This window comes from Podarcis raffonei, chromosome 8 (assembly GCF_027172205.1).
Source record: "Podarcis raffonei isolate rPodRaf1 chromosome 8, rPodRaf1.pri, whole genome shotgun sequence".
Taxonomy (NCBI): Eukaryota; Metazoa; Chordata; class Lepidosauria; order Squamata; family Lacertidae; genus Podarcis; species Podarcis raffonei.
Window position 1 is genome coordinate 81300335 of NC_070609.1, and position 23359 is coordinate 81323693.

The window sequence follows — 23359 nt, forward strand, 5'->3', positions numbered from 1 at the left end:
TGCGGGGACTAGTATCACGAGAGTGGAAGGACAACCCCTGAGGCTTTTATGCAATTTCCAAGAACACAGGAGCATTCCAGCAGCTGGATGAAGTCCAGTCTTTAACTCCCCAGACAGTGGCCAACCAGGGACTCCTAGAGCAGGCATAGGCAAACTCAGCCCTCCAGATCTTTTGGGACTACAGTGGTACCTCGGGCCATTCTTATTAGGGATAATTAATGAAGAAATTCATTAAAAAGATGTAAATTTATTTATGTATGCCACAACGGCAGCGAGAATTCTCCTGGCTCAAAGGTGGAAACAGCAAGAACTCCCTACATTGGAAGATTGGAGAATTTGTTGTTGTTGTTTAGTCGTTTAGTCGTGTCCGACTCTTCGTGACCCCATGGACCAGAGCATGCCAGGCACTTCTGTCTTCATTGGAGAATTAAGATGGTGGAATTTGTGGAGTTGGCGAAGCTGACGGGGAGAATTAGGAATCGACCCGAAGAAAAATACCAAAAGGACTGGAGCAAATTTATTATTTGAAAGAAAATTGTACTTATATGAAAACGTTTGTAGCATTAACGTGATATGTTCTGTTATGAGGAATTATGATGCTGATTTATAAACATAAATATGATTACTTAAGGCTAATATATGATAAAGAAGTAATCATGAGAATGCGATAGATATGTTAAATGTCATAGGGATGTCAGAAAGAGAGACGGAAGGAAGTCAAAGCTCATTTTGAGCAAATAATATAAGTTGTGAATATGTGTGTGGAATCAAGATGAAATACAGAAAAAAATCAATAAAAATTATGTTTAAAAAGTGATACCTTGGGTTACATACGCTTCAGGTTACATACGCTTCAGGTTACAGACTCCACTAAACCAGAAATAGTACCTCGGGTTAAGAACTTTGCTTTAGGATGAGAACAGAAATCGTGCAGCGGCAGCATGGTGGCAGCGGGAGGCCCTATTAGCTAAAGTGGTACCTCAGGTTAAGAACAGTTTCAGGTTAAGAACAGACCTCCGGAACAAATTAAGTACTTAACCCGAGGTACCACTGTACAACTCTCATGATCCCTAACTAACAGGACCAGTGGTCAGGGATGATGGGAATTGTAGTCCCAAAACATCTGGAGGGCCGAGTCTGCCTATGCCTGTCCTAGAGCAAAGCGTCAGAAGATCCCTGGTTCAGTCCCCAGCTGCCTGGGAGAGATCCCAGCATGAAGCCGAGGAAAGTCGCTGCCATTCAGAGTAGGCAGCCCTGAACTAGGTGGGACAGTTGCCAGACTCAGCAACAAGGCAGCTTCACGTGTTCCTAGTGGGAAGACCGAAGACGGCGCCTGAGCGCAGCCTCCTCCTTCGGGCGGACCTTCCATGCGCAAGAGCAGTCTACCCCGCCGGTGTCTGAGGGAGGCTCCCGCAGCCCGCTAGCGGCGTCTGGTTGGCTACAGGTTTCTCAGCTGACTCCGCCCCACTGAGACCCCTCCCCGTCGCCCCACATGGCGTCACAATCCCTCCCAAGATGGCGCGCGCCTGCCGACAAGGGTCCCATTAGGCCCCTCCCCTTCGCCCCATTCCATCCCCCCCACCGGCGCTGCCTTTGCCCTTCCCAACATGGCGGCCGCGTAGCGCCCTTTACGTGGTGGGGGCACGTGACACTCGCTCTTCAACAGGACTTCTCTCTGCCGTTCCGCCGCGGGTCACGTGTCCGGCGGTCTTGCCCGCGCGCGCCTGCGCGTTAGCGACCCTCGTCCCTCTTCGCCACCTCTCCCTCGGCCCCATCCCTTCCCTCCCCCTTTCCTCCTTGCCCGGCCGGGACGGCGGCGGCGGCGGCAAGATGGCGGCAGCGACGGTGGCTGGGAGGGCTCAGGCTCAGGCTCCGCGCGAAGGTGGCTTGGGCTCCTCTGGGCGCCCGCCCAGGCGGCAGGAAAGACTCTGAGGCGGCGGCGGCGAGGAGGAGGAGGAAGCGGCAGCCAGGTGAGGAAGGGGCTTCCGCGACTCCCCCTGCCACACCCTCCCCCCGCACGCGCACCTGAGCACCGGGAGGGAGGGGCGCCCCACCTACGAGGAGGCGACGGGGTGGGGGGGAGAAGGGCTGAAGGAGCACCTCTAGGGCGACCCCCCGCCCTCTTATATGTGGAGGGGGAAGCAGGTAGGCAGACCCCTCCCCGCAATAGACAACCGTGGCACCTGCGAGGGGAGATGAGGAGCCCCCCCATCCACGCGCGCTGCCTGTTTTCTCCAGAGGGAGGGGGCTTTGCCTGGGCAAGTGGGGAGGAGGGTGGGGTTGGCCCGAAGGGGTTCCTGAAGGGAATGGCTCCCCTGGGTATCTCCGCCCCCCCCCAGCGTCAGAGGAATGCCTGGACAGACAGACCTGGGGAGGGGGCTTTTGGGAAAGGGGGGAGCCACATTAGCTCAGTTTCCAGCGATGCCTGAAAAGGGGGTGCAGTTATCAAGCGAGGTGTTGAGAGGTTTCCACGCAGCGAAGGCTGGAGGGCGATGCCAAAAGCCGGAGGCTGGGACTGAGGCTTGGAGGAAGTTCCTTCTGGCCCGCGCAGGGCTGAGGACAGGGGCCGCCTGGCCCTCCCGCTCCTTTGCTCCGTCATGGGAAAGAGAGGCTGGCCCCGCCTGAAATGGCAGCCGGCATAGGGACCCCGTCGTGGGACTGGGGCCAGGCCAAGGCAAGGGCCTCCTTGGCTGGGTCTCTCTCTTTAAGGAAGCTGAGCTGCCTGCCCAGCAGGGGAGAGGGAACCAGGGGGTGCCTGCTCTGCCTGCAATGGCGGCTGTGCTGAGCTGCGCCTCTCCTCTCCAGCCCAGAGGGCCCACCCCTCCTTTTTTGCCCAGGTGGGCTCAGTGTTTCCCTGCTCAGCTGAGGCCCCCAGAGCCTCTTTGCCCAGCAGGATGACACAGGCACTGGCTCCTCTGCCTCAGCGCCTGCCCTGCTGCTGCCAGAATTTGTCATGTGAAGAAGACAAATTCTGCTTTCACTTTCTTGGCTTTGCTTGTGCTGATCTGATGTGGCAGAAATGGCCCTGCTGCGATGGGGGCACGTGGGTTGTTATTTTGTGGGGGGGGGTGCCTTCCCAGCAGCTATATTGAGGTTTCTCACCGCTGTTGCCCATGGGCACTCTTGCCAACTCTTTCTGCGTGGTGGCGGTTTTGAGAGTGGTACCTCCAGAGCAGGGCTTGGCACAGTGGGCCGTTGTTCGTTTGTATTAAGTGGTATTTTGTGTTAAGTGGTATCAGAGAATATTCTAGATTCTTAGCCAAAGGAGGGGTTGGCTTAAAAAAGCAAAACACTTTACCCAAGAAATGGAAGTTTCTTGTTCTAAGTGGGAGATACTGAGGAAAGTTCTTGAGCAACTTCTGAATTCAGCACCAATCCTAACACACCCACTGTGAACAAATGGAGGTGTCCCCACTCCCTGAACTTAACTGAGCCCTTGGAAGCCTCTTTAACCAGTCCAGCATCCTGTCTCTCACACTGGCCCAGAGAAGTCACAAAAGCATTTCATGAGGCCACACTTACTCTGTTGCCCCTTCCTGTTTGCCGGCCCACAAACAGCCTCCTGGGGGAAAGGGCCAAGGTGGCTGGTACTCTTGGGGCTGGCATCCTAAATGGCATTTAATGCCCAAGTCAACATGGGCAGGACTGGAGTGTAAACTCCGAAAGGAGGCTCTGAAGTGTTGCTCTGCTTGGGCAGAAATTACTTCAACCAGAGGCTGCAAGGGTCAGGGACGCTCCATGGCCAGGCTACCTCTGCTCCTCGGGGTAAGAGAACTGTATCTCCCACTTCTTGCCAGCTGGTGCAAAGCTCTTTCCATGCATCCTGGGTGCAAATGTCAACTGTGGCGCTTTGCGGAGGGACTTTGATCTCTGTGGGGTGGAGCGCACCCTCTCCCAGCCTCACTTTTGGAGCAAACAGGGCTGGTGTTCCTCTGCTGGCTTTCCATGGCCCTCTGAGGGTTGGTCTTGGATTTCAGCTCCTATCAGCCACAGCCAATCCTTGTAGCTAAAGAGTACTACAGGAACTTCAGGGCAGCTCCGGTTCTGTAGAGTCATGGTCCAAGGGCATAAGCCTCATTTTGGGTGCTAAGTGGCTAAAATTCAAATCCAGAACTAGCACGTTTTATTTTCACGTTGCAATAGTTATATGCTACTTGATTGTAATAAACCTTGATGCCCCACGTGAGCAGGGAGGAGAGGAAGGCACCTGCCAAAGAAATTGAGGGGAAAGACGCTTGTTTTGCATGTAGAAGGTTCCAGGTTCAACCCTCAGCTCCTCTAGGTAGGACAGGGAGAGACTCCTGCCCGAAACTCTGGGGAGTTCTCACTGCCAGTCAGTGCAGGCAGTACTCAAACTAGGTGAAGGCAGCTTCCTAGGCTCCAAAGTTTGAACAGGATGCTGCATCCTCATTGAGGAACCCCAGAGTTCACCTGGAGAGACCCTGATCTGCTTGGCATAAGGGCCCTGAAGACAGTTTGGGGGAGGGGTTCCTACCACAGGGGAGGGGGACAGAGACTTTCCCCTTTGTCTTGTGAGGACAGGCAGCAGGTCATTCCTTGCAGTTCCCATTTATCGGATTTGGAGATGGATAGAGTGTTTTATTTAGAATTATTGCCCCTCTGCCGGTTTTGAAATTTGAGGCAGCAAGTATGATGAAGCACAATGCAGATGCAGAGATATAAATATATAGGAAGCTTTTGCCAGCTTCAGTTGCCTGTGGCTCTCACTGTGAAGAGGCAGCCCATAATAGTTCCATCCTGAAAGGCCAACTTGTCTTGACATTTGGGCCCTGAATGGAAACAGAAGGGCTCCCGCTCACTTTCTTTTCCAGGATGTCGGTGCAGGAAGGAGGGAATTGATCAGGCAATGACAGCTGAACAGGAGGGCCGGGAGAGGGGAAAGATGTGGCCCTGCAAGCCTGTCTGTCTGGCCCTTGGGACTCTTCCAGGTCCCAATCCTCACTGGCCTCACTTTGCCCCTTCCCCTTGAGTGCTTTTGCCTGGATGGGATATGGTATTAAACTGTGATGGCACCTCACTTCCCAGGGCCATTTGTAGAAAGCAGCCTACTCTACAGAGGCAAAACCTACATTTGTTGCTCCGCCCACTTCTGCCTCTGGCCTTGCCCTCCCCCCAGAACAGGGATGTGGCCCTTGGGCTATACAGCAGAAAATTGTGATCCTGTGTGCTTGTGTGTTAATTGAAACTCCTGGAAGGGAAGAGGCAACTTTGTCTCCCACTTGGATTTTCTGCCTCTTTAGATGTGAGAAGGATGCAGAAGCCATTATTGGGGCGGGGGGGGGCGTTCTCCTTTCTGCGGGAGGCACTGATGGCCTCTGACGATCCACTTGGTCAGTTGGCTTCTCATCATTTCTGTTGCACCACTAAAAACCTCTGCAATGGGGCTGCCAGCTGAGCGAACAGCCCGTTTTTGCAGTGTGGGAGTGGTCTCTAGATCTGTGCCCCCCATTCTTCAGATGTTGTATTGTGTTTTTACTATTTTTTTGTTGGGAGCTGCCCAGAGTCCCTGGGGCAAGATGGGTGGCATATCATTATTATTATTGTTGTTGTTGTTGTTATTATTAATAATAATATGTTCCCTCTCCCCTGGGTCTCCTGGACCATAGGGTTCTCACCTACCTTGCACCATTGCAGCAACCCTCTGGGGAGGATTTGACTTGCCTGCCCAAGAAGCCGCTTTGATGGCTCAGCAGAGATTTGAAGGGTCCTGCTCCCCACCACCCCGACCCCATATTGATGGCTGCTTTACGATTATCCATCTGGATTTGAGCAGAGGAGCAGTTTTGTCCCTTGTTGTGCAGCGGTAAAGCAGGTGACTTGCTGGCTAGATGTACAGCCTTTAGTTTTGCGGTGAGAAACCAGTAGCCAGTCCTGGGAATGAATCTTCTCTGGTAGGGAAAGGATGAAAGCAAAGCCTGACTTGCATGTGGGAAGACCCTGCAGGGAGCCAGAGAACTTGCCCTAAAAGCAGCAGGGGGCAGAAGCTCTGGCTGGATTGGGTTTCTTTTTCCTGCTTGAAGACCTGAGAAGAGCCCCCCTGGCGGGGCTCCGCAAACCTTGGTGACTTTTCGCTGCAGGAGGGCACACAGCACCCTCTCCCTTGAGGTTGTAGCTCATCTCTCCCTCCGCAAGGGCCGGCTTCTGCCTTCCGGGGGCCAGAGCAGAAGCCAGCGTTGGACTTTCCTTTCTGCCAGCCATTCCTGGTTTGGGCCGACTTTGAGCAAAATGGGGGTGGGGGGGCGTGGACCGAAACCTTTGCAAGCTGTCTCTGCCTCGGCAATTACAACGTCAGACAGATTCCGAGGCAACAACCGGCAATTAAGAGGGTTGGGTTTCCCCTCTTTCTCCTCCCATGAAGTTCAGGGAACTTGGGCTGCAGGCTGTTGGGCTGCATTGGCTGGGGCGCCTGGGAGAGATGCACAAACACCCCAGGCAGGGAAAGGCTCCTGCTGGGAATGGCTGGAGTCTGGGAAGGTTTGCATTTTGGATGCCTGCCAGCCCGCCTAGAGAAAAACCTGTTAATCGTAGAATTGCAGAGTTGGAAATGAACCCAAGGGTCATATAGTCCAACCCTCTGCAACGCAGAAATTGCAACTGAAGCATCCCAGAAAGGTGGCTATCCAATCTCTGCTTTAAAATCTCCAATGAAGGAGAGTCCACCGCCTTCAGGACGCCTCCCTGAGGCTGTGGCAGAAAGCATAACCGGCCAGCAGTGACGGAATAAAGTGCTCTGCAGGAAAATAATTTGCAAAGTTTGCAGGAAGGGTTTTCACTCTCTCACACACAGGCTGCACGATAGACTGTGCGTGCAGCTGGTATGAGGCTCGCAATTCAGAACCCTAAGAATTTATGCTTTAAAAACCCAAGTTGTTAGTCCTTATGGCTGCAGGTTCACCCTCCAGCAGCTGGTTCAAAGATGGCTGTCCTCTGCCCCCTCCTGTTAAGGGGGGGGCATTTGGCAACAGGCCCCCAGCACTGACCCACCGTTGCCTCCAGGCTTGGCTTGGCTTCAGATTATTTTGAAAAATACCAAAGAGAAGTCTTAACATCAAATGTGAATCCTTGGAACTGCCAAACCCCTTGTCCTTTCATCTCAAACCTGTGCATCTTCCATTAATGCATTCCTTCAGAGCTACGGGGGTGTGCTTGGGGGGGGACCCCACCCAATTCTTTTCTGAGGGAGGGGTCTTGCTCCCTGGGCTTAAGGGTATGGATGGAGACCAAGGACATAGCCAGGACCCCTCAGGGAGGGTTTTGCTTCATGACATCCTTCTTAGCAAGGAGCATTCAGAAGAGACATACGTTTTATTTAAGCGGGGAGGAATGCAAAGATGTTGAACCCTCTAGCAAATCCTCAAGAGGTGTCTTAGCCTGTGAAGCCACAGGGTTGGTAGCTGGAGCACAAACTATTTCCCGTTTTTATGGATTAATATCACTATTAAAGCATTTCTACCGCACAGTTTAGCCAGAAAGGCTCCCAGAGTGGTTTATAGAACAATAAGTAAAACAAGGCAGTTCCTGCCCTCAGGCTGACAGTCTGAAAGACATGACACAGAAGGAAAATTGGGTGGGGAAGAAGGAGGAAGAAAAACAAACTTAGGCACCAGTTTTTAAAGTTACAGCTGAAGGAGCCCTTCTTCTCCTCCTCTTCCTCCTCCTCCTCCTCCTTCTCTCTCTCTGGCCCTGGAGAAGGGCAATGTCTTTCTTTAATCCACTAAGTCGCAGTGATAGGCAGGCTCTCTCCTCTCAGCAGTCTCCCCTTTTCTCAGTTGGGGGGCTGTAGGCATAGCACCCTCCTTTGAGTCCTGCTTCGGGGGGGGGGGGTGAGGCTCTCAAGCGTGAGGCTGATGGAAGCTCCCTGAGGCACGCAAGTCACTGATACTGAATGTTTGGAAGCATGGAAAGGGTGAGCTTTGTGGGCTGGTTGGGAGCCCATTGTAGGCCGAAAGGACCAGCGTGGCTGGCGTGTATGTGTGTGTGTTGGGGAGGATGCAGAAAGACTCTCCTTTGTGACCCCAGATAGGGCGCATTGGCCAAGACCTGCACCTGAGCCGTGTTGGGTGGAGGTCTCTTGATGCTCCAGGTCTTGTTCCTGCCCCCCCAAGGGTCCTGAGCAGGTGCAGGGGACCTGCGGTGGGTGTGTCATCCAATCACCCTGTGGGTTGTAGGGGTGGCAGATGTGCCGAGGAAAGGGCAGAACTGCCTGTCATCTGAGGTGGGGTAGGGCCTGCCCCTCTTCCCTTCTCACACATCTCTCTTGGGGAAGCCAGGTCATGAGAGCAGCAGGCAGGTCGGGAAGCGAGCGAGGGAGATGGCGGCCGCCTCCACTGTCTGCTTGAGGGCGTGCCAGGGATCTGGGGACCTCTGGCTGGGCCAGACTGACAGCCATGGGGTCTGAATAACGTGTGTGGCCTTTCTCCCCCCGCCCCCCCTCTTGTTTTGAAGCTGCCACGTGGAATGGTGCCATGGCCAACTCCTCAGACAGCGACGAGGACAGCTTCATGGCCGTGGACCCCGAGGAAGCTGCGGCCGACAGGGCCACCATGGAGCAGGATGAGGGGGAGCCCAGCGCCAGGCCGGAGGAAGAGGGCGAGGGAGGGGGCGCCAGGCTCCGCCGGTCCATGCAGGAGCTGCCGGAAGAAGTGCTGGAGTACATATTGTCCTTCCTCTCGCCCTACCAGGAGCACAAGATGGCAGCCCTGGTTTGCAAACAGTGGTACCGCCTTATCAAAGGTACTTGCATTTGGCGGGGAGGAGAGCTGGAGTCTCCCCTGATGGCAAGCCAGGCTTCCCTGTAGTTCACAGGCCTCTCCTGAGTTTCTACTCCCAAAGGGACTCACCTGGAGAAGCAGCAGAAGCAGGCTGCGCAGAAGGTGTTTGGCCAGGGTTCTCAGTATCCTGCTCAGCCCTTTGTTGGCAGAATCAGAGCCACCTTGCACTGCTTGAAATCTCGAGGGAGCCGCAAGAGGTGCCTAACCTCTGTGGTCAGGGCAGCCCCAATGTGGAGCTCCAGAGAGCTGGAGCCAGCTTGGCCTTGGGGCAGTTACGGGTCTTGGGTGGGAAATTCCCAGCGGTGATGCCTTGCTCTCTCTTCCTCCTCCAGGTGTGGCCCACCAGTGCTACCACGGCTTCATCAAGGCGGTTCAAGAAGGCAACATCCAGTGGGAGAGCCGCACCTATCCCTACCCTGGGACCCCCATAACCCAGCGCTTCTCACACAGTGAGTCCGTGGCTGGGGAGCTGACTGCAGGGCGTAGGGTGGGTAGCAGAGGTCTGCAGCCCTGGGACCCTTTTCTCAGCTTCCTTGCATGGAAGATTTCAAGTCTGGAGGTGGCCTTGTTTTCAACAGAGAGCAGGGGAGGTGGAAGGTGGGGGTTGGGAAATGGGCTGGCGGGGGGGGGATTAAGCCCTTTGCAGAGCAGCCGTGGGGAGGGGGGAACTTCTGCCTCCTTTGCCTCCTTTGCAGGAGCCCCAGTTGGCCCACAGGCCCATTCTCCCCAAGACATCTGGTGTGGGGCAGCTAAAGTTGTAGCTGCTCCCTGGAAAGTGTGCTGCCAGCCAGCTGATTGCCAGGGCCCACGGTGGATAAAGGAAAACGCTTCACCTGACCTCTGGGTGGCCCATAAAAACACCCAGAGAGCCCTGCAGCAGCAGGATCAGGCTGGAGGGACCCGTCTTGGCCTCCAAACCTTCCTCCTCCTCGTAGTCATTTGTGGGCAACCCATGCTTTCTTCTTGACAACCGTTCGGGGTGACGCCGAACTGCTGCCTTAGCACCAAAGTGACCTCCCTCGGACACAAGCCTGGGCAGTGTGCATGGAGGTTCTGGGCTGCCCAGATGACAAGACCCCGCTCTCAGCCTCACTGAAGTGGTCCAAAGGGAAACAGAGGAATGCCTTTGACAATCAGCTGGGCCACAAGAGTTGCTGGAAGGAGGCGTACAATGAGGGGAGGGGTGTCACCAGCCATGTCAGTAAATGGGCAGAGGAGAGATGCCTCTGTGGAGCCTGCATGTTCAGAGGCAGTCTACCACTCAAGGACAGTCAGCTTATGCGGGCTGAGCGCTGCTTGTGGGCTTCCTCCAGGCCACAGTAAGGCAAGAGGCTGCTGGGCCAGATGGAGTCCTCTGGGGGCCAGGGGTGGGCTTGGGCCTGGCTCCTGCGTCTCTCCCCCTCTCTCTCTGGGTGGAGTTTGAGTTTGCTAGTCACTCAGGGCTGGTGTTCCTTCTTTCCTGGTCCCTCCAGGCGCCTGTTACTACGATGCCAACCAGTCCATGTATGTCTTTGGCGGCTGCACGCAGAGCAGCTGCAACGCTGCTTTCAACGACCTCTGGAGGCTCGACCTGAACAGCAAAGAGTGGATCCGGCCACTGGCCTCAGGTGAGAGCAGGTGCAAGCTTGGGGTTGGCTGGGAGGAGGCCACCGTCCTGGGGCCACCCAGAGGAGTTATTGGCCAGAAACCTGGGCTGAAGCGGAGTCAGAGGGGGTTCCTTCTCATCCATGCCTCTTGGTCACGGGATGCAGCTCCTTGAACACTAAGGAGGAGGGGAGGATGACATCCAAGGACCTGTAGACGTTGCTAGACCTCTGCTCCTGAGGAGCAGGGAGGCAGGAGAGGAGGTTTCCACCCTCATTCGCCTGGGGTGGCAGTTGCTGTCTACAGCTCAGGTACAGAGCCAGAAAGAGCCACAGGCTGCGTGGCTTCTGCCTTCCACACAGAGCAAGATGGGGCAAGGGTGCTCTTGGGCTGCCTCGCTGATGTCTGGAGTACCTGCCTGCTCCTAGCGCAGGGCCATGCATTCCCCATCACTGGGAGCTCCCCTTTCAGGGCTTGGGAGAGCCGGCTGAGGTGTGCTTCTGCCGGTGGCCCCCACGACAGCCAGAGGGAGTGTGGGAAATGGACGTTCCTTCCCACGATCCTCAGCTGCATGGATGGTACCGAGGAGAGGCAGTTCCCACAGCCACCTGGTTTTTAATAACAGTGGTGATTGCTTTAACACCTAAAAAAAAACACTGCAGGAAATTGGGGGAGGCATTTTGTGGGTTCCGCTATGTAGGGGGTCAAGGACCAAAAGCTCTCCCCCCCAAAAAAAACCTCAGGATAGGGTTTTCTTGCCGCCGTCCCTCCCGCTGGCTTCTCCATGGATCTTCTGTTGCAAATGTTGCATACAGTCATTTCTTAATTCTTTTCCTTTGCTATTAGAAATTCCTGCTTCACACAGCAGCTGCTTTTCTCACCTGCCAGGGAGTGTGTTTTGTAAAGAACAAAATCTGATGGGGGGGCCTGGCTTCTGGGGCACCCCCAGGTGTCCTGCTGACCCTCGGAAGCACCTGCCCCATGGCAAGGGTCTGGCTGCAGCAGCTGGGGCCTTTCGGGCAAGGAGGTGGGGAGGTGGCAAGCATCGCCACCCCCACCCCCCTTCCTGCCAAGGAGTCCCCTTGCAGCTGGGGCTGGGAAGAGGGATGGGAGCCTGCAGGGTGTGGACGTGGGTGGGTGGAGAGGCAGGACTGTGGGGCAGGGTTAGACAGAACTCTAAATGCCCCACATGCAACCCCTCAGCCTCTTCAATCGGCGAAACACATAACACCAGTTCCACAATTACAGACATACCTTGGAAGTTGAACAGAATCCGTTCCAGAAGTCCGTTTGACTTCTGAAATGTTTGGAAACCAAGGTGCGGCTTCCGATTGGTTCCCAATTGCGCAGGCGCGCTGGAAACAATAGTGGAAGCCACGCCGGACGTTCGTCTTCCAAAAAAAATTTGAAACTTCCGGTTTTCAATTGTTCGGGAGCAGAACGTTCGACTCCCAAGGCGTTCGGGAGCCGAGGTACGACTGTATAAGAATTCAGGATCTGCACTTTGGAACTCCCTGCCTGTTGACATCAAGCAGGTTCCTTCACTGTCTTCTTTTCAATGCCTGCTAAAAGCATTACTATTTAGACAAGCCTGTCCAGGCGCTTAGAAAGTTGAATTTTGACTTTATATATGTTTTAAAGTACCGCTGGTAAGTTTTTGTTGATTTTATTCTTTTATCTGTTTGTAAACCGCTTTGAGGGGTGTTGCAATATGCCATCTACCCAAAGCAAAAAAAAGTGGGAGACCTGATGGGTGCTAGTGGGGTGTAGATGTTCCAGCAGGTGGCAGGGACATCCAGGCCACACCCCCTCCCCCCACACACTCTGGTCTGGATGCTGAAATGCAGCCCAGCTGTGAGCCTCCTCCCTTGCAATGGCAAGGAGTGTGGTGGAGTCTCCTTCTTTGGAGGTCTTTAAGCAGAGGCTTGACAACCATATGTCAGGAGTGCTCTGATGGTGTTTCCTGCTTGGCAGGGGGTTGGACTCGATGGCCCTTGTGGTCTCTTCCAACTCTATGATTCTATGGCAGGAGAGACAAAGCTTGAGTTGGGGAAGGAAAGCCCCCGCCCCAGTAAATTGCCAGGGAGTTGCAGGCGGGGCGTCCTCAACCCCCCCAACACCTGCCTGTCAGCCTGGCAGGAAATTAGGGGTTTTGTGCTTCCCCTTTCAAGAGCTGCCTGACGAAAGCATTAATTAACTTGTACAAGGAGCTGCCAACTCTTCCCTCGACTGCTCCCCCCTCCACGGAAAGGAAGGAGGGAGTTCAGTTTGCAGCCAGGCGGCAGGTCCCTCTGCTTCCAGCAAATGGGAGCAAGAGATGCAGGCTGTTCTCTTTTTTGGGGGGGGGTCTGTCGTGACCGCAGGGCCCCCTTGCATCCCCAACACCCCACCCCTTAGAGCAGCACTGCAAAAGGGCTGTGTGTTCGGTGTTTCTCCTTTTCATTTCTTAAACCAAACCAAGAATCGGGTTCCTAGTCCTCAAGGGGGCAGGTGTGGAACTGGCAGAAAGGGAGGGTCTGTGGGCGGATGTGACCCTGTCCTGCATGCTCTGTGTTCCTCTTTCGTCTTTCTTTGGGTGCAGGCAGAGGAGCAGAAATGCTGGTTTCTCTGAAGTAAAAGCGTAGCCCTTTCACACACACAGAAGCTCGCTGCATTCCTGATTCTCTTCCCTCCTCCCCGGCACTTGACAATGAAGTTTCCGCCAGGGAGGGCTATTTTTGTCCCAGCGCTGCACTGCCCTGTCCACTTCCTCTGGAATTCAGGGAGGCTCTCCAGGGAACTCTGGGATCCGTTGAGCCTTCGGGGGGGGGGGTTGCCATGTGCCAGGCTTTGAATGGTCTAGCTTTAGGGGCCTATTTTTGCAGTCTTGCAGGCGTGAGCTGCAAATAGCCCCATCCCCAATTTTGGTCTTGGATCCTGCTGGCAACTCTGGCCTCTGACTCTTGAGGTCGCCTTGGAAGTGTTGGTGGCGCCAAGTTCCCAAGGACGTCTCTGGGTGCCCAGTTACCTTTCCTGCATGTCTCTCCCCACCCCGTTGGGTAGGACTGCAGTATCCCACCCACCAACCCTCTCTGCTCTCTCCATGAAAGGATAATCCTCTGGAGGAAGAAACAGCGTCTCCTGGCTTGGGAAGAATCAGAGGCTGGAGCCACAGGCACTTTCCTCTCTCAGTGTTGGCTGTCTCGGGGACAGGGAGGAATTATAAAGCTGTCGAAGTGGAAGGGACCCCAAAAGTCATCTATCCCAACCCTCTGCAGTGTAGGAATCACTCTCAATCCAGTGGTTAGGATTCCATGAACTTGCTTAGAATCATTAGGTACCACTTCATAGCAGCAGCTTCTCACAGTAAAAATCAGATTTGATAACAGAAATCACCCGATGCTGGCAGGATAGGTTGGGGCAGGTGGCGTTTCCGGGGGGCAGAGAGCCTAGCTTCCTTCCTGACATTGGCACTCGGGCAACAGGAAAGGGGCAGCCCCAAGACTCCTCTGCTCTTGCTCGAACTCATTTGCAGACAAGATGCAAAGGCTTCTTCAAAATGGGATCTCCTTGCCTTCCAACCAGGGCTTTCCATTCCACGTTGGAGACAGGCAGCGGCTTGTGTCCCCCGTTGCTTGCCCAACTTCAGGCAGAATGGCAAACTTTGGCCATTGCAAATCGGGTAGTTGCGGGAGGGTGGTGCTTGGTGGGTCAGGTCCTCGGCTGTCTGCGGCTTTTTCATCTATGTCTGTATCCAGCGAGCCCTTTCCTAAGCGAGCTCTGCTTTTCTCTCCCTCCTCCCTGCAGGCTCTTACCCTTCACCCAAGGCGGGGGCCACCCTGGTGGTATACAAAGACTTGCTGGTGCTGTTTGGTGGCTGGACGCGACCCAGCCCTTACCCCCTGCACCAGCCAGAGAGGTTCTTCGACGAAATCCATACCTATTCGCCCTCCAAGAATTGGTAAGAGCTGTTCGGAACAACAGTCTGTCATTCTCAAACCTTCATTTCAGGTGTATAGAACCGCAGAACTGTAGATTTGGGGTCCCACAGGTCACCTGGTCCTGCGATGCTGGAATCACAGCTAAAGAATTGCTAGCAGGTGCCTAACCAACCTGCTGCTTAAATACCTGCGATGAAGGAGAGCCCGTGAGTGTCCGATGGAGACCTTCAGAAAGCTCCTCCTGGTGTTTAGTCAGAATCTCCTTTCTTGGAACTTGAATCTGTTGGTTCAGGTCTGGAGCAGCAGAAAACAAGCTGCCTCCATCTTCCATGGGGCAGGCCTTCAGATGTTTGGCTGTCTAAAGGGCCATCACACGGACGATGGAGCAAACCTCTCTCCCGCCCCTCCTTTTTTTTTTATTCGGTGATTTGTACACTGCCCAATAACAGCCGTCCTGCATTGATTTGATTTTTTATTTTATTTTTTTGCTGTGGAAATTGGAGCGTGAGCACGTTAAGAATTTTCATTAGCTTTTATCTATATAACCCAGTTAACAAAATAACATTTTGTGGGGCGAACGCACGAAAGTTAAACCGAGCCAAACCAAGGCTAGGGTGGGATGTTACGTGCGCAAGAGAAAGTGATAAAGCTGGTTATCCAGAGATCTGCGATAAGATACAGACAAGGGGGCCCAGCTGTGGGCAGCCTGAGGGAGTACCACCCCTTGGGCCTGCCCACAAAAAGTACTCGCTGCTTCCAGGCACTCTTCTGAGAGAGCCAGTGTGGTGTAGTGGTTAAGAGCGGTAGTCTCATAATCTGGGAAACCGGGTTCGTGTCTCCGCTCCTCCACATGCAGCTGCTGGGTGACCTTGGGCCAGTCACACTTCTTTGAAGTCTCTCAGCCCCACTCACCTCACAGAGTGTTTGTTGTGGGGGAGGAAGGGAAAGGAGAATGTTAGCCTCTTTGAGACTTCTTAAAGCGAGTGAAAGGTGGGATATCAAATCCAAACTCTTCTTCTTCTTCTTCTCGCGGTGAGACTGTTGTGGGTGAGCTGAGCGTTTGTGAGACCCCGGGGTGAGAACCTGGAGGCTGGGAAGAAGGAAGAGTGTGTCCAAAGGGAAATGAATTTATATTGATGCATATTTATCAGCAACTCTGTATTAATGCAACATTTTCATATATATTTTTGTAATGTTTTGTTCAAGTTGCCCGTCATTGATTTTTGCACACCACTTGGAGATTTTAAGCTGTATAGAAATTTAAAGATCAAGGGAGGTAGTGTGTGTGTGTGCGCGCGCACTGTTTTGTAGCTTCATCTGGCCCCTCTTTCTTCTCCCCCTCCTGCCCCCCCTTCAGGTGGAACTGCGTGGTTACCACCCATGGACCCCCTCCCATGGCTGGCCACTCCTCCTGTGTCATCCAGGACAAAATGATTGTCTTTGGGGGGTCCCTCGGATCTCGGCAAATGTAAGTTGTTCTTCTCCCCTCCCCTCTTCAAATGAAAAACACGATAATGTCCCGCAAGACCACCACCAAAAAGAAGAAGGCTTCCATCTAAGGTTCTCTCTTTCTGGCAGGAGTAATGACGTCTGGATACTGGACCTGGAGCACTGGGCCTGGTCCAAGCCAACCATCTCCGGGCCCACCCCTCATCCGCGAGGAGGCCAGTCGCAGGTGAGGGTCTCCTTACCTGCCCCCCTCCCCCGCATCTCTGCTTGCAGTGAGGCCCACCAGGGGGCAAGTGTGGCAAGGACCCCTTCCCTTTCTTCTGCATCCCCTGCCTCAGCCTGCAAGAACCCACTACCTCCCATCTCTGGCACCTAAAAGGCGTTGTGCCAAGTTAGCCCCCTGGTCTGCCTAGCTCAGTGCCGCTTCCACTGACTGGCAGCAATGGCTCTGCAGGAAGTCTTTCCCACTCCTGCCTGGAGATACTGCCAGCAGGGATTGAACTCCTGGGTGCCCTGTGCCATCGGGATACAGCTGCTCCTGACCTTGGGAAGGTCTTGGGTGAGCAGCTGCCAGTGGGAGTAGGCAGAGCTTGGCTTCAGTGGGCCAGGCAGGAGCCTGACTCAATGGAGGGCAGCAGGTGGTTTGCAGGCTCCTGGCCTCTCTGGGCTCCCCAAGACTATGTACCCACTTTTCTCTCTCCCTCTCTGCCAGATCGTCATAGACGACAAAACCATCCTGGTCCTCGGAGGCTGCGGGGGCCCAAATGCGGTGAGTAGGCCGTGTTGCAGGGGCTCTTCACTCCCCCATTCGTTCCCTTTTAAGGCTCCAGTCCACTGTGATGATATTTATTTATTTATTTATTTATACATACATACATACATACATACATACATACATACATACCCCGCCCATGTGGCTGGGTTTCCCCAGCCACTCTGGGCGGCTTCCAAGAGAACACTAAAATACAATAACCTATAAAACATTAAAAGCTTCCCTAAACAGGGCTGCCTTCAGATGTCTTCTAAAAGTTTGGTAGTTACCGTATTTTTCGCCCCATAGGACGCACTTTTTCCCATGCAAAAATGAAGGGGAAATGTGTGCGTCTTATGGGGCGAATGCAGGCTCTCACTGAAGCCTGGAGAGCGAGAGGCATCGGTGCGCACCGACCCCTCTCGCTCTCCAGGCTTCAGGAAGCTACCCGCAAGCCTTGCAAGCCCGGCGGGAGTTCCTCCGGAGGGCTCCCCGTGCTTCGGGCGGGTGTCCGCAAGCCTTGTGCACCCGGCAGGAGGTCCCACCGGGCGCACGAGGCTTGGGGCGGCAGCCCGAAGCACAGGGAGCCCTCCAGAGGGCGCCCTGTGCTTAGGGTGGGTGTGCGCAAGGCTTGGGGCGGCAGCCGCAGCTGGGGGGGGGGGAATAAAATTTTTTTATTCATCCCCCCCCCAAAAAAAACCGAGGTGCATCCTATGGGCCGGTGCGCCCTATAGGACGAAAAATACGGTATTTTTCTCTTTGACATCTGGTGGGAGGGTGTTCTACAGGGCGAGTGCCACTACCGAGAAGGCCCTCTGCCTGGTTCCCTGTAACTTGGCTTTTCATAGCGAGGGAACCACCAGAAGGCCCTTGGCACTGGACCTCAGTGTCCGGGCAGAATGATGGGGGTGGAGACGCTCCTTTAGAAGCACCCAGCCAGATTCTACGGGTGCTGCTTTCCTAGAAGCCACCCAAGACCGGCTTTCTGGCTCTCTGCTCCACTTAAGGCAAAGCAAGTGAGTTGCCCTCCGTTCTGCCTGCTGCTTGTCTTTGGTGGGGTGGAGGAAGGGGGCGGTTCTACAGGAGCAAGATCAGCATCAAAGGGTTGGGATGTTGGGCCTGTCTAGCGCTATTCCGAAAGAGGTCACCACTGGCTACCTTTTGAAGAGCAAAGGCAGCCCCTCCTCATCTTGGGGGTGTCCCCAGCCGGCTCCCCTTTGCACCCCAGAAAGGACCCCCTCCTGTGCCTGACTGACCCCTCCTTCCTTTTCTGCCCAACAATGCTGACCTGCCTCCTTGCCCCCAGTTGTTCAAGGATGCCTGGTTGCTGCACATGAGCTCCGACCCTTGGACCTGGCAGCCCCTGAAGGTGGAGAATGAAGAGCAGGGCGCCCCAGAGCTCTGGTGCCATCCGGCTTGCAGGGTGAGCGAGGGGTGGGGGTTCTGAGGGGGGCGAGGAACAGCTGCCAGGGCTGCCTCTTCACCCACAGCTCTTTCAGTGCGGTGGGCTTCCTTTAAAAAATTTAAAAGGGGGAGGGAGGGAAATAATGAGACCCCCACTTCCCAAGTGGTCTGCTGGCTGAGCTGGGATTTGAACTTGCAGCTCTCAAGGCCAGAGGCAAATGTGCCTTAGGCACTTGTGGCACATCTAGTTCCATATTGTACCAACAGTAGCGGCTCTTGGGGGCTTTCAGGCAAGGGCAATTCCCAGCCCTGCCTGGAGGTGCTGTTAGGGTTGAGTCTCTTCCTCTCCTGTAGCCTTCTCAAAGCAAGGAAAGATTGGACTCTGATTACTAAAATACACACGAGGCTGGACCAGCAAGAATCTGGGAGGAGGTGCGTGTAATAATCCTTGTCCACCCCTCGGCCCAGGTCGTTTTATTCACAAAATAACTTTTTACACAGTGTTCATAAGAACCAATCAGATTTCCTTTGAGCATTTCAAAAACCCCACGTGGGACAAAGTCAGGTCAGAAGAAATCCTGTTAACTACAAAGACTACTTTGAGCATGCATACATATCTGAGAGTAAATAAAACAGGACTAGAGGAATGTATTCAGCAAAACCCTGGAGGTCATAAACAAGCAGTAAAACATGAGAGGAAGGATGGCAAGGAAGATCTTTATCACCTTCATGTGAAACTATTTCCTGGCCGTAAGATTAACAAAACCAAGGAAGGGTACATCAAAGCTACCTATTAACTTTATGGCCTAGGATGCCTGGTGCAGCAACCAGCAACTGTTCTGTGTCCTAGAATGCTTATACGTGCTTGTTAGGTGTAGCGAAAGCAAATGGCAGAGGTGGAGAGGCTTGTGGGATTTGATCAGAAACCATTGTCAATGACTCAAACCCAGTCAATGCCATGCTTTCATTGTGGACGCAATGGTTTGCTTCATTTTTCATAATGCCTCATAGCAATCCCACCTGACCCCCACACTCTGGATATTTGCACCCCCACACCTCCCACCCACCCCCTTTGAGTGGGGCTCGGAGAGAGGAGGAGCTCAGCACCGTCCAGCCCCTGGGAGCCCCGTGTTGCGCTTCTCAGCCCCCTTGCTTTGGGCAGCAGAGAGGGTGACGCTGTGCCCCCTTGATTTCTTCTCTTGCAGGTGGGGCAGTGCGTGGTGGTATTCAGCCAGGCCCCCAGCGGGCGGGCGCCTCTCAGCCCCAGCTTGAACTCCCGCCCATCCCCCATCAGCGCCACCCCGCCGGCCCTGGGTCCCGAGGCACGGGAATATCGCTCCCAGTCCCCGGTGCGGACGGCGGATGAGGCTCCCTGCGTCAACGGCCGGTGGGGCACCCTGAGGCCCCGGGCACAACGGCAGACACCCTCCGGCTCCCGGGAAGGGAGTCTCTCGCCGGCAAGGGAGGACAGCTCGCCCATCCTGAACGGCAGCGGGGGCTTGTCGCCCGGCCCCCTGGCCACAGGGGGGGCCTCTCTGGACAGCCCCCTGCAGGCTGCTTCTCCCAGCATGCCTTCTGCCATCAAAGGACAAGATCCCAAGGCCTGCCTGCCCCAAGGCCCCCGGCGGGGCTCCCTCCCTGACCAGAAGGACCTGCGGCTGGCGGTGGCTGACTTAACCTGGGAGCCGAAGCCTCCGGCCACTTCCCTGGCTTGCCAAGTGGCCACTGCAGAGAACAGGACGGTCAGCCTGGCCTTCAGGAACCCTCCGGAACAGACCAACGGCCTCCATACCCCGCCCCACACGGCCAGCTCCTTGGCGGGCGCCGTCTCCCCTGGCGCCCTGCGGCGGAGTCTGGAGGCTGTGAAAGCCCTCTCGGCCAAGGGACCCCCTTCTCTGGCCGTCCTCAGTCCCCCTCTGGTCTCCTCGCCGGCGTCCCCTGGCAGCCAGAGCGGCAGCGCTAGCAGCACGGAGGGGGCGGCGGCGGCAGCCCCCAGCATCCCCCGGCCCGTCTCCGCCCAGGCAGACGGCCACGCCTTGCCCCCCATCGCCCGCCGGCTCGGCCACCACCCGCCGCAGTCGCTGAACGTGGGCAAGCCCCTGTACCAGAGCGTGAACTGCAAGCCCATGCAGATGTACGTGCTGGACGTCCGGGGGGCCCAGGAGCACGGGCGGGTGGCCTGGAAGGTCTTCCACAGCAGCTGTGTGGTAGGGCCCCCCGAGACCAGCCTGCACACCGTGGTGCAGGGCCGGGGGGAGGTCATCATCTTCGGCGGCCTGATGGACAAGAAGCAGAACGTCAAGTACTATCCCAAAACCAATGCCTTGTACTTTGTCCGAGCAAAGAGATAATGCAGCGGCGGAAGCGGCTCCCCCCCCCCCTCAAGACCCCCTCATCGTCGTCGTCCTCTTCCTCCTCCGTGCTCTGTCAAGCGGGCTGTGAATCTGGGCATCCACCCACCAATAAAAAAAAGATCTAAGCAACTGGAACGAATGCTCTTAGCCCTCCAGGTCCCAGCATGAGCCCAAAGTGCCAAAAAACACACCTTTTTCCAGAGAGGGGGGGTGGTTCCAGACTGGAGGGTGCTGAGCAGGCCCTTCAGTGCACCTTGTGGCTTTCTCAACATACTTCCAACCCCATGGCAGTTGTGGAGGGTTGCCAAGGGATGGGGGTGGGCACCATTCTGCTCCCTGCTGTGGGGCTGCAGTGATGCTTGGAGCCCACCTTGGTTGCTTTCCCCTGACCATTATCCTTTTGGAAACCCCCCCCCCTTCTTGTTGCTCTAGCCCCCCTGAAAGTTGCTGTCTGATTGATGTGAGTCTCTGGATGCTGTCCCTTGGAGCAGGGTGGTTGAGGTGTTCCTGGCTATGAGGAGCCCCCTGGCAGGGTGTGCTGGTCCATCACAGCAAAAGCAGCCAACTGCGGGGGGGGGGGGACGACTTAAAGTAGTACCAGCTTATTTTGCAGATGCCAGAGGAAGGGCCCCCATTGCCAGCCTTGTGTGTGATGGGAGGGGCCTTTGTCCATGGAGTCCTGCCACTCCAGCAGGCACAAGGGAGTTAGCAAGCAAGCAAGCAAACCTGGAGTTCGGACCTAGCCTGTTTCGGTGGCTCATGTTGCAGCCTCCCTGCCTGCCTTCTGCAGCCGCTACAGTGGAAATGGACTTGCTCAGATTCCCTGCTGGTTCCTAGAGGAAGCTCTGACTCCTCCCAGCGGGTAGGGTGGGGGGGAGGGGCTCTTGTGACTGCTGCTCCCCACCAAAGCACGCTTCCAGATTGTGAAGGAAGAGGGGCAGGATCCACACACAGGCCCCAGGTTCTTCTGTGGCGTGAGTGACATAGCTGAGCAGGAGCACTAGGCTGCCCCCTTGGTCCCTAGCCTTGGAAGGTGCCATTGGCGGGGGGAGTGGGGGACGGCAGACTCAACAGCATAAAAAGCGGGACAGGCCCTGGAGTGAGTGGGAGGCAGTTCTGTGGCCTGCCTGTTGAGCAGAAACTCCCTCTGATGAAAAACTACATATGTAGCTCCTTCCATTGCCAGCAATCATACGAAGTGGCTTCTCGAGGTTTTCCTGAAGTGTTCCAGGCCAAAATTCAGGCCAGCCTTCTCCCCAGATGGTGGGCAGGTGGGAAGGCCGTCCCTAGAGGCCACTGGCTGCTTTCAGTGGTCTATGCTTTTGCTTCGGGCCACCTGTCTTGCCGGATGTCCCCAGCGCTTTTCATCTTCCCTACTTCTAGGACCAGAAAGGATGAAAAGAAAGCTCCATACATTTCAAAGCTCCCTTTTCCTGGCTCTACTTGCTGAGTAAGACAGGAATGGGGTGGGGAGTCCAGGATCTACCACTGCCACCCCCACCCCATATGATACCAGCTGATTGAAATCCCACCTTCCTGAACTACACAACTGTCTTAAAACATGCTTTTGACTTAATGGACGTGGGGACATGATCCCCCTCGCCCTCCCCTCCACCTCGAAAGCACTTGGCAAAATTTTCCTTTGCATTGCAAAAATGATAAGCTTTCTCAATGACTGCTAAGTTGCCACAACTGCGCCCCCCCCACAAAATTTAGAGCTGTTCTCTCTCTCCCCCCCCCTCCAAGAAATCCAGCATTATGTTTTGGGCAACATCTTCACCTACTAGGCTCTTCCGTATTTCACAACCGCCTCCCTTCAAATGCCTTTAGTCCTTGATTTTTTTTTGGGGGGGGGGAGCTGCTTTTATTTTGTATTCGCCTGATGGAGAAAGAGACGCAGCCATTGCTGGTGGCTCCCTGGCGCTACTGGCTGGAGTGACAATACCCCCCACCGCTCACTTCTGCCCTACAAGAGGGAGGCAGTGCCGCGTGGGGGGCTGCAATAGTGATCCCCACCCCTTATCAGGGTTTGAAATGCACCCTGGGGGAACCGGTCCTGTGGGTGCTTCGTTTGTGGGGGGGTCCCACCCGTGGCAGACACCCTGTGATCTTTCCAGCTCCATCCTCATTTCCTGACTTATGAATGGCAAAAAGGCCCCGCCCAGCTTCCACGCTCCCCACCGCCACGACCAGCAAAATCCACATCATGAGCTGCGTGTAAGATGGCAAGATGCGTGCTTGCCCCTCCCGTTGCTAGAAAATGACTCAGGTGCGCCCAAGACGCACCCCACTCGCCTCCCCCACTCGTCCTTGTAGACTCACCCCCACCCCGGTGTAAGAATGGAAGTGGATCGTGCGTGATATTTAAGAAGAGGAAAGTGAAAAGGGATCTGTGTAGATTTCATTTTCCTTTCGTTCCATGTTACCAACACCCCCTACTCCCTGATGGATTTTTTGCAATTAAATTAAAAATAAAAAAATCAAGTCCTCTTTGTTGCTCCGGGGTGTGTGTGTGTGTGTGTGTGTGTGTGTGGTGCTCTGCAGAAGCCCCCTTCCGACGTTGGGGCAGCTCCGAGAGTCGTGGGGTTGGGGGGAGGCTTTTAGGGACATTGGCAAAAGGTGGCCAGTACCAATATAAAGGTGTTCGTGGCGCAAAACGAGCGCAAAACTTTGGCATCCTTTTGGAGGAGACCCAAGATTTCGTCAATTGCCCTCCGCAATGTCCTATTTACGGGGTATTTTTATCCGCGATTTCCTTAAAAAGATGCTCAACAACTTTGGCGCCCCCCCCCACCATAGCTGTCAACTTTTCCCTTTTCTTGCGAGGAATCCTATTCGGAATAAGGGAATTTTCCTTAAAAAAAGGAAAACGTTGACAGCTATGTCTCCCCAACACACACATAAAATCCTGGCTACGCCCATGGCTGCCACCTTAAATTAATAATAATAATAATAATAATAATAATAATAATAATAATAATAATAATAATAATAGCAACTCTGGGCGGCTTAAATGCTTAACCACTGAAAAACAAAAACAACCCGCTATCTACACAAGCAAGCCCTCGGCGCGCAAGAGCAGCGACTCATTTCTTGCCCAGCCGC

The 23359-nt window shown here is 54.7% G+C and overlaps 1 protein-coding gene across 1 annotated transcript; it reads left to right on the plus strand.

The window, feature by feature from the left end:
* The first annotated feature begins 1595 nt into the window (after positions 1-1595).
* On the plus strand, positions 1596-20383 carry FBXO42 (F-box protein 42). Its single transcript, XM_053401097.1, has 10 exons — positions 1596-1970; positions 8467-8754; positions 9125-9241; positions 10265-10399; positions 14163-14316; positions 15654-15764; positions 15875-15971; positions 16458-16514; positions 17803-17919; positions 19106-20383. The coding sequence occupies exons 2-10, from the start codon at positions 8487-8489 to the stop codon at positions 20249-20251; spliced, it is 2202 nt and encodes a 733-aa protein (XP_053257072.1). The 5' UTR covers positions 1596-1970; positions 8467-8486; the 3' UTR covers positions 20252-20383.
* Positions 20384-23359: the final 2976 nt, after the last annotated feature.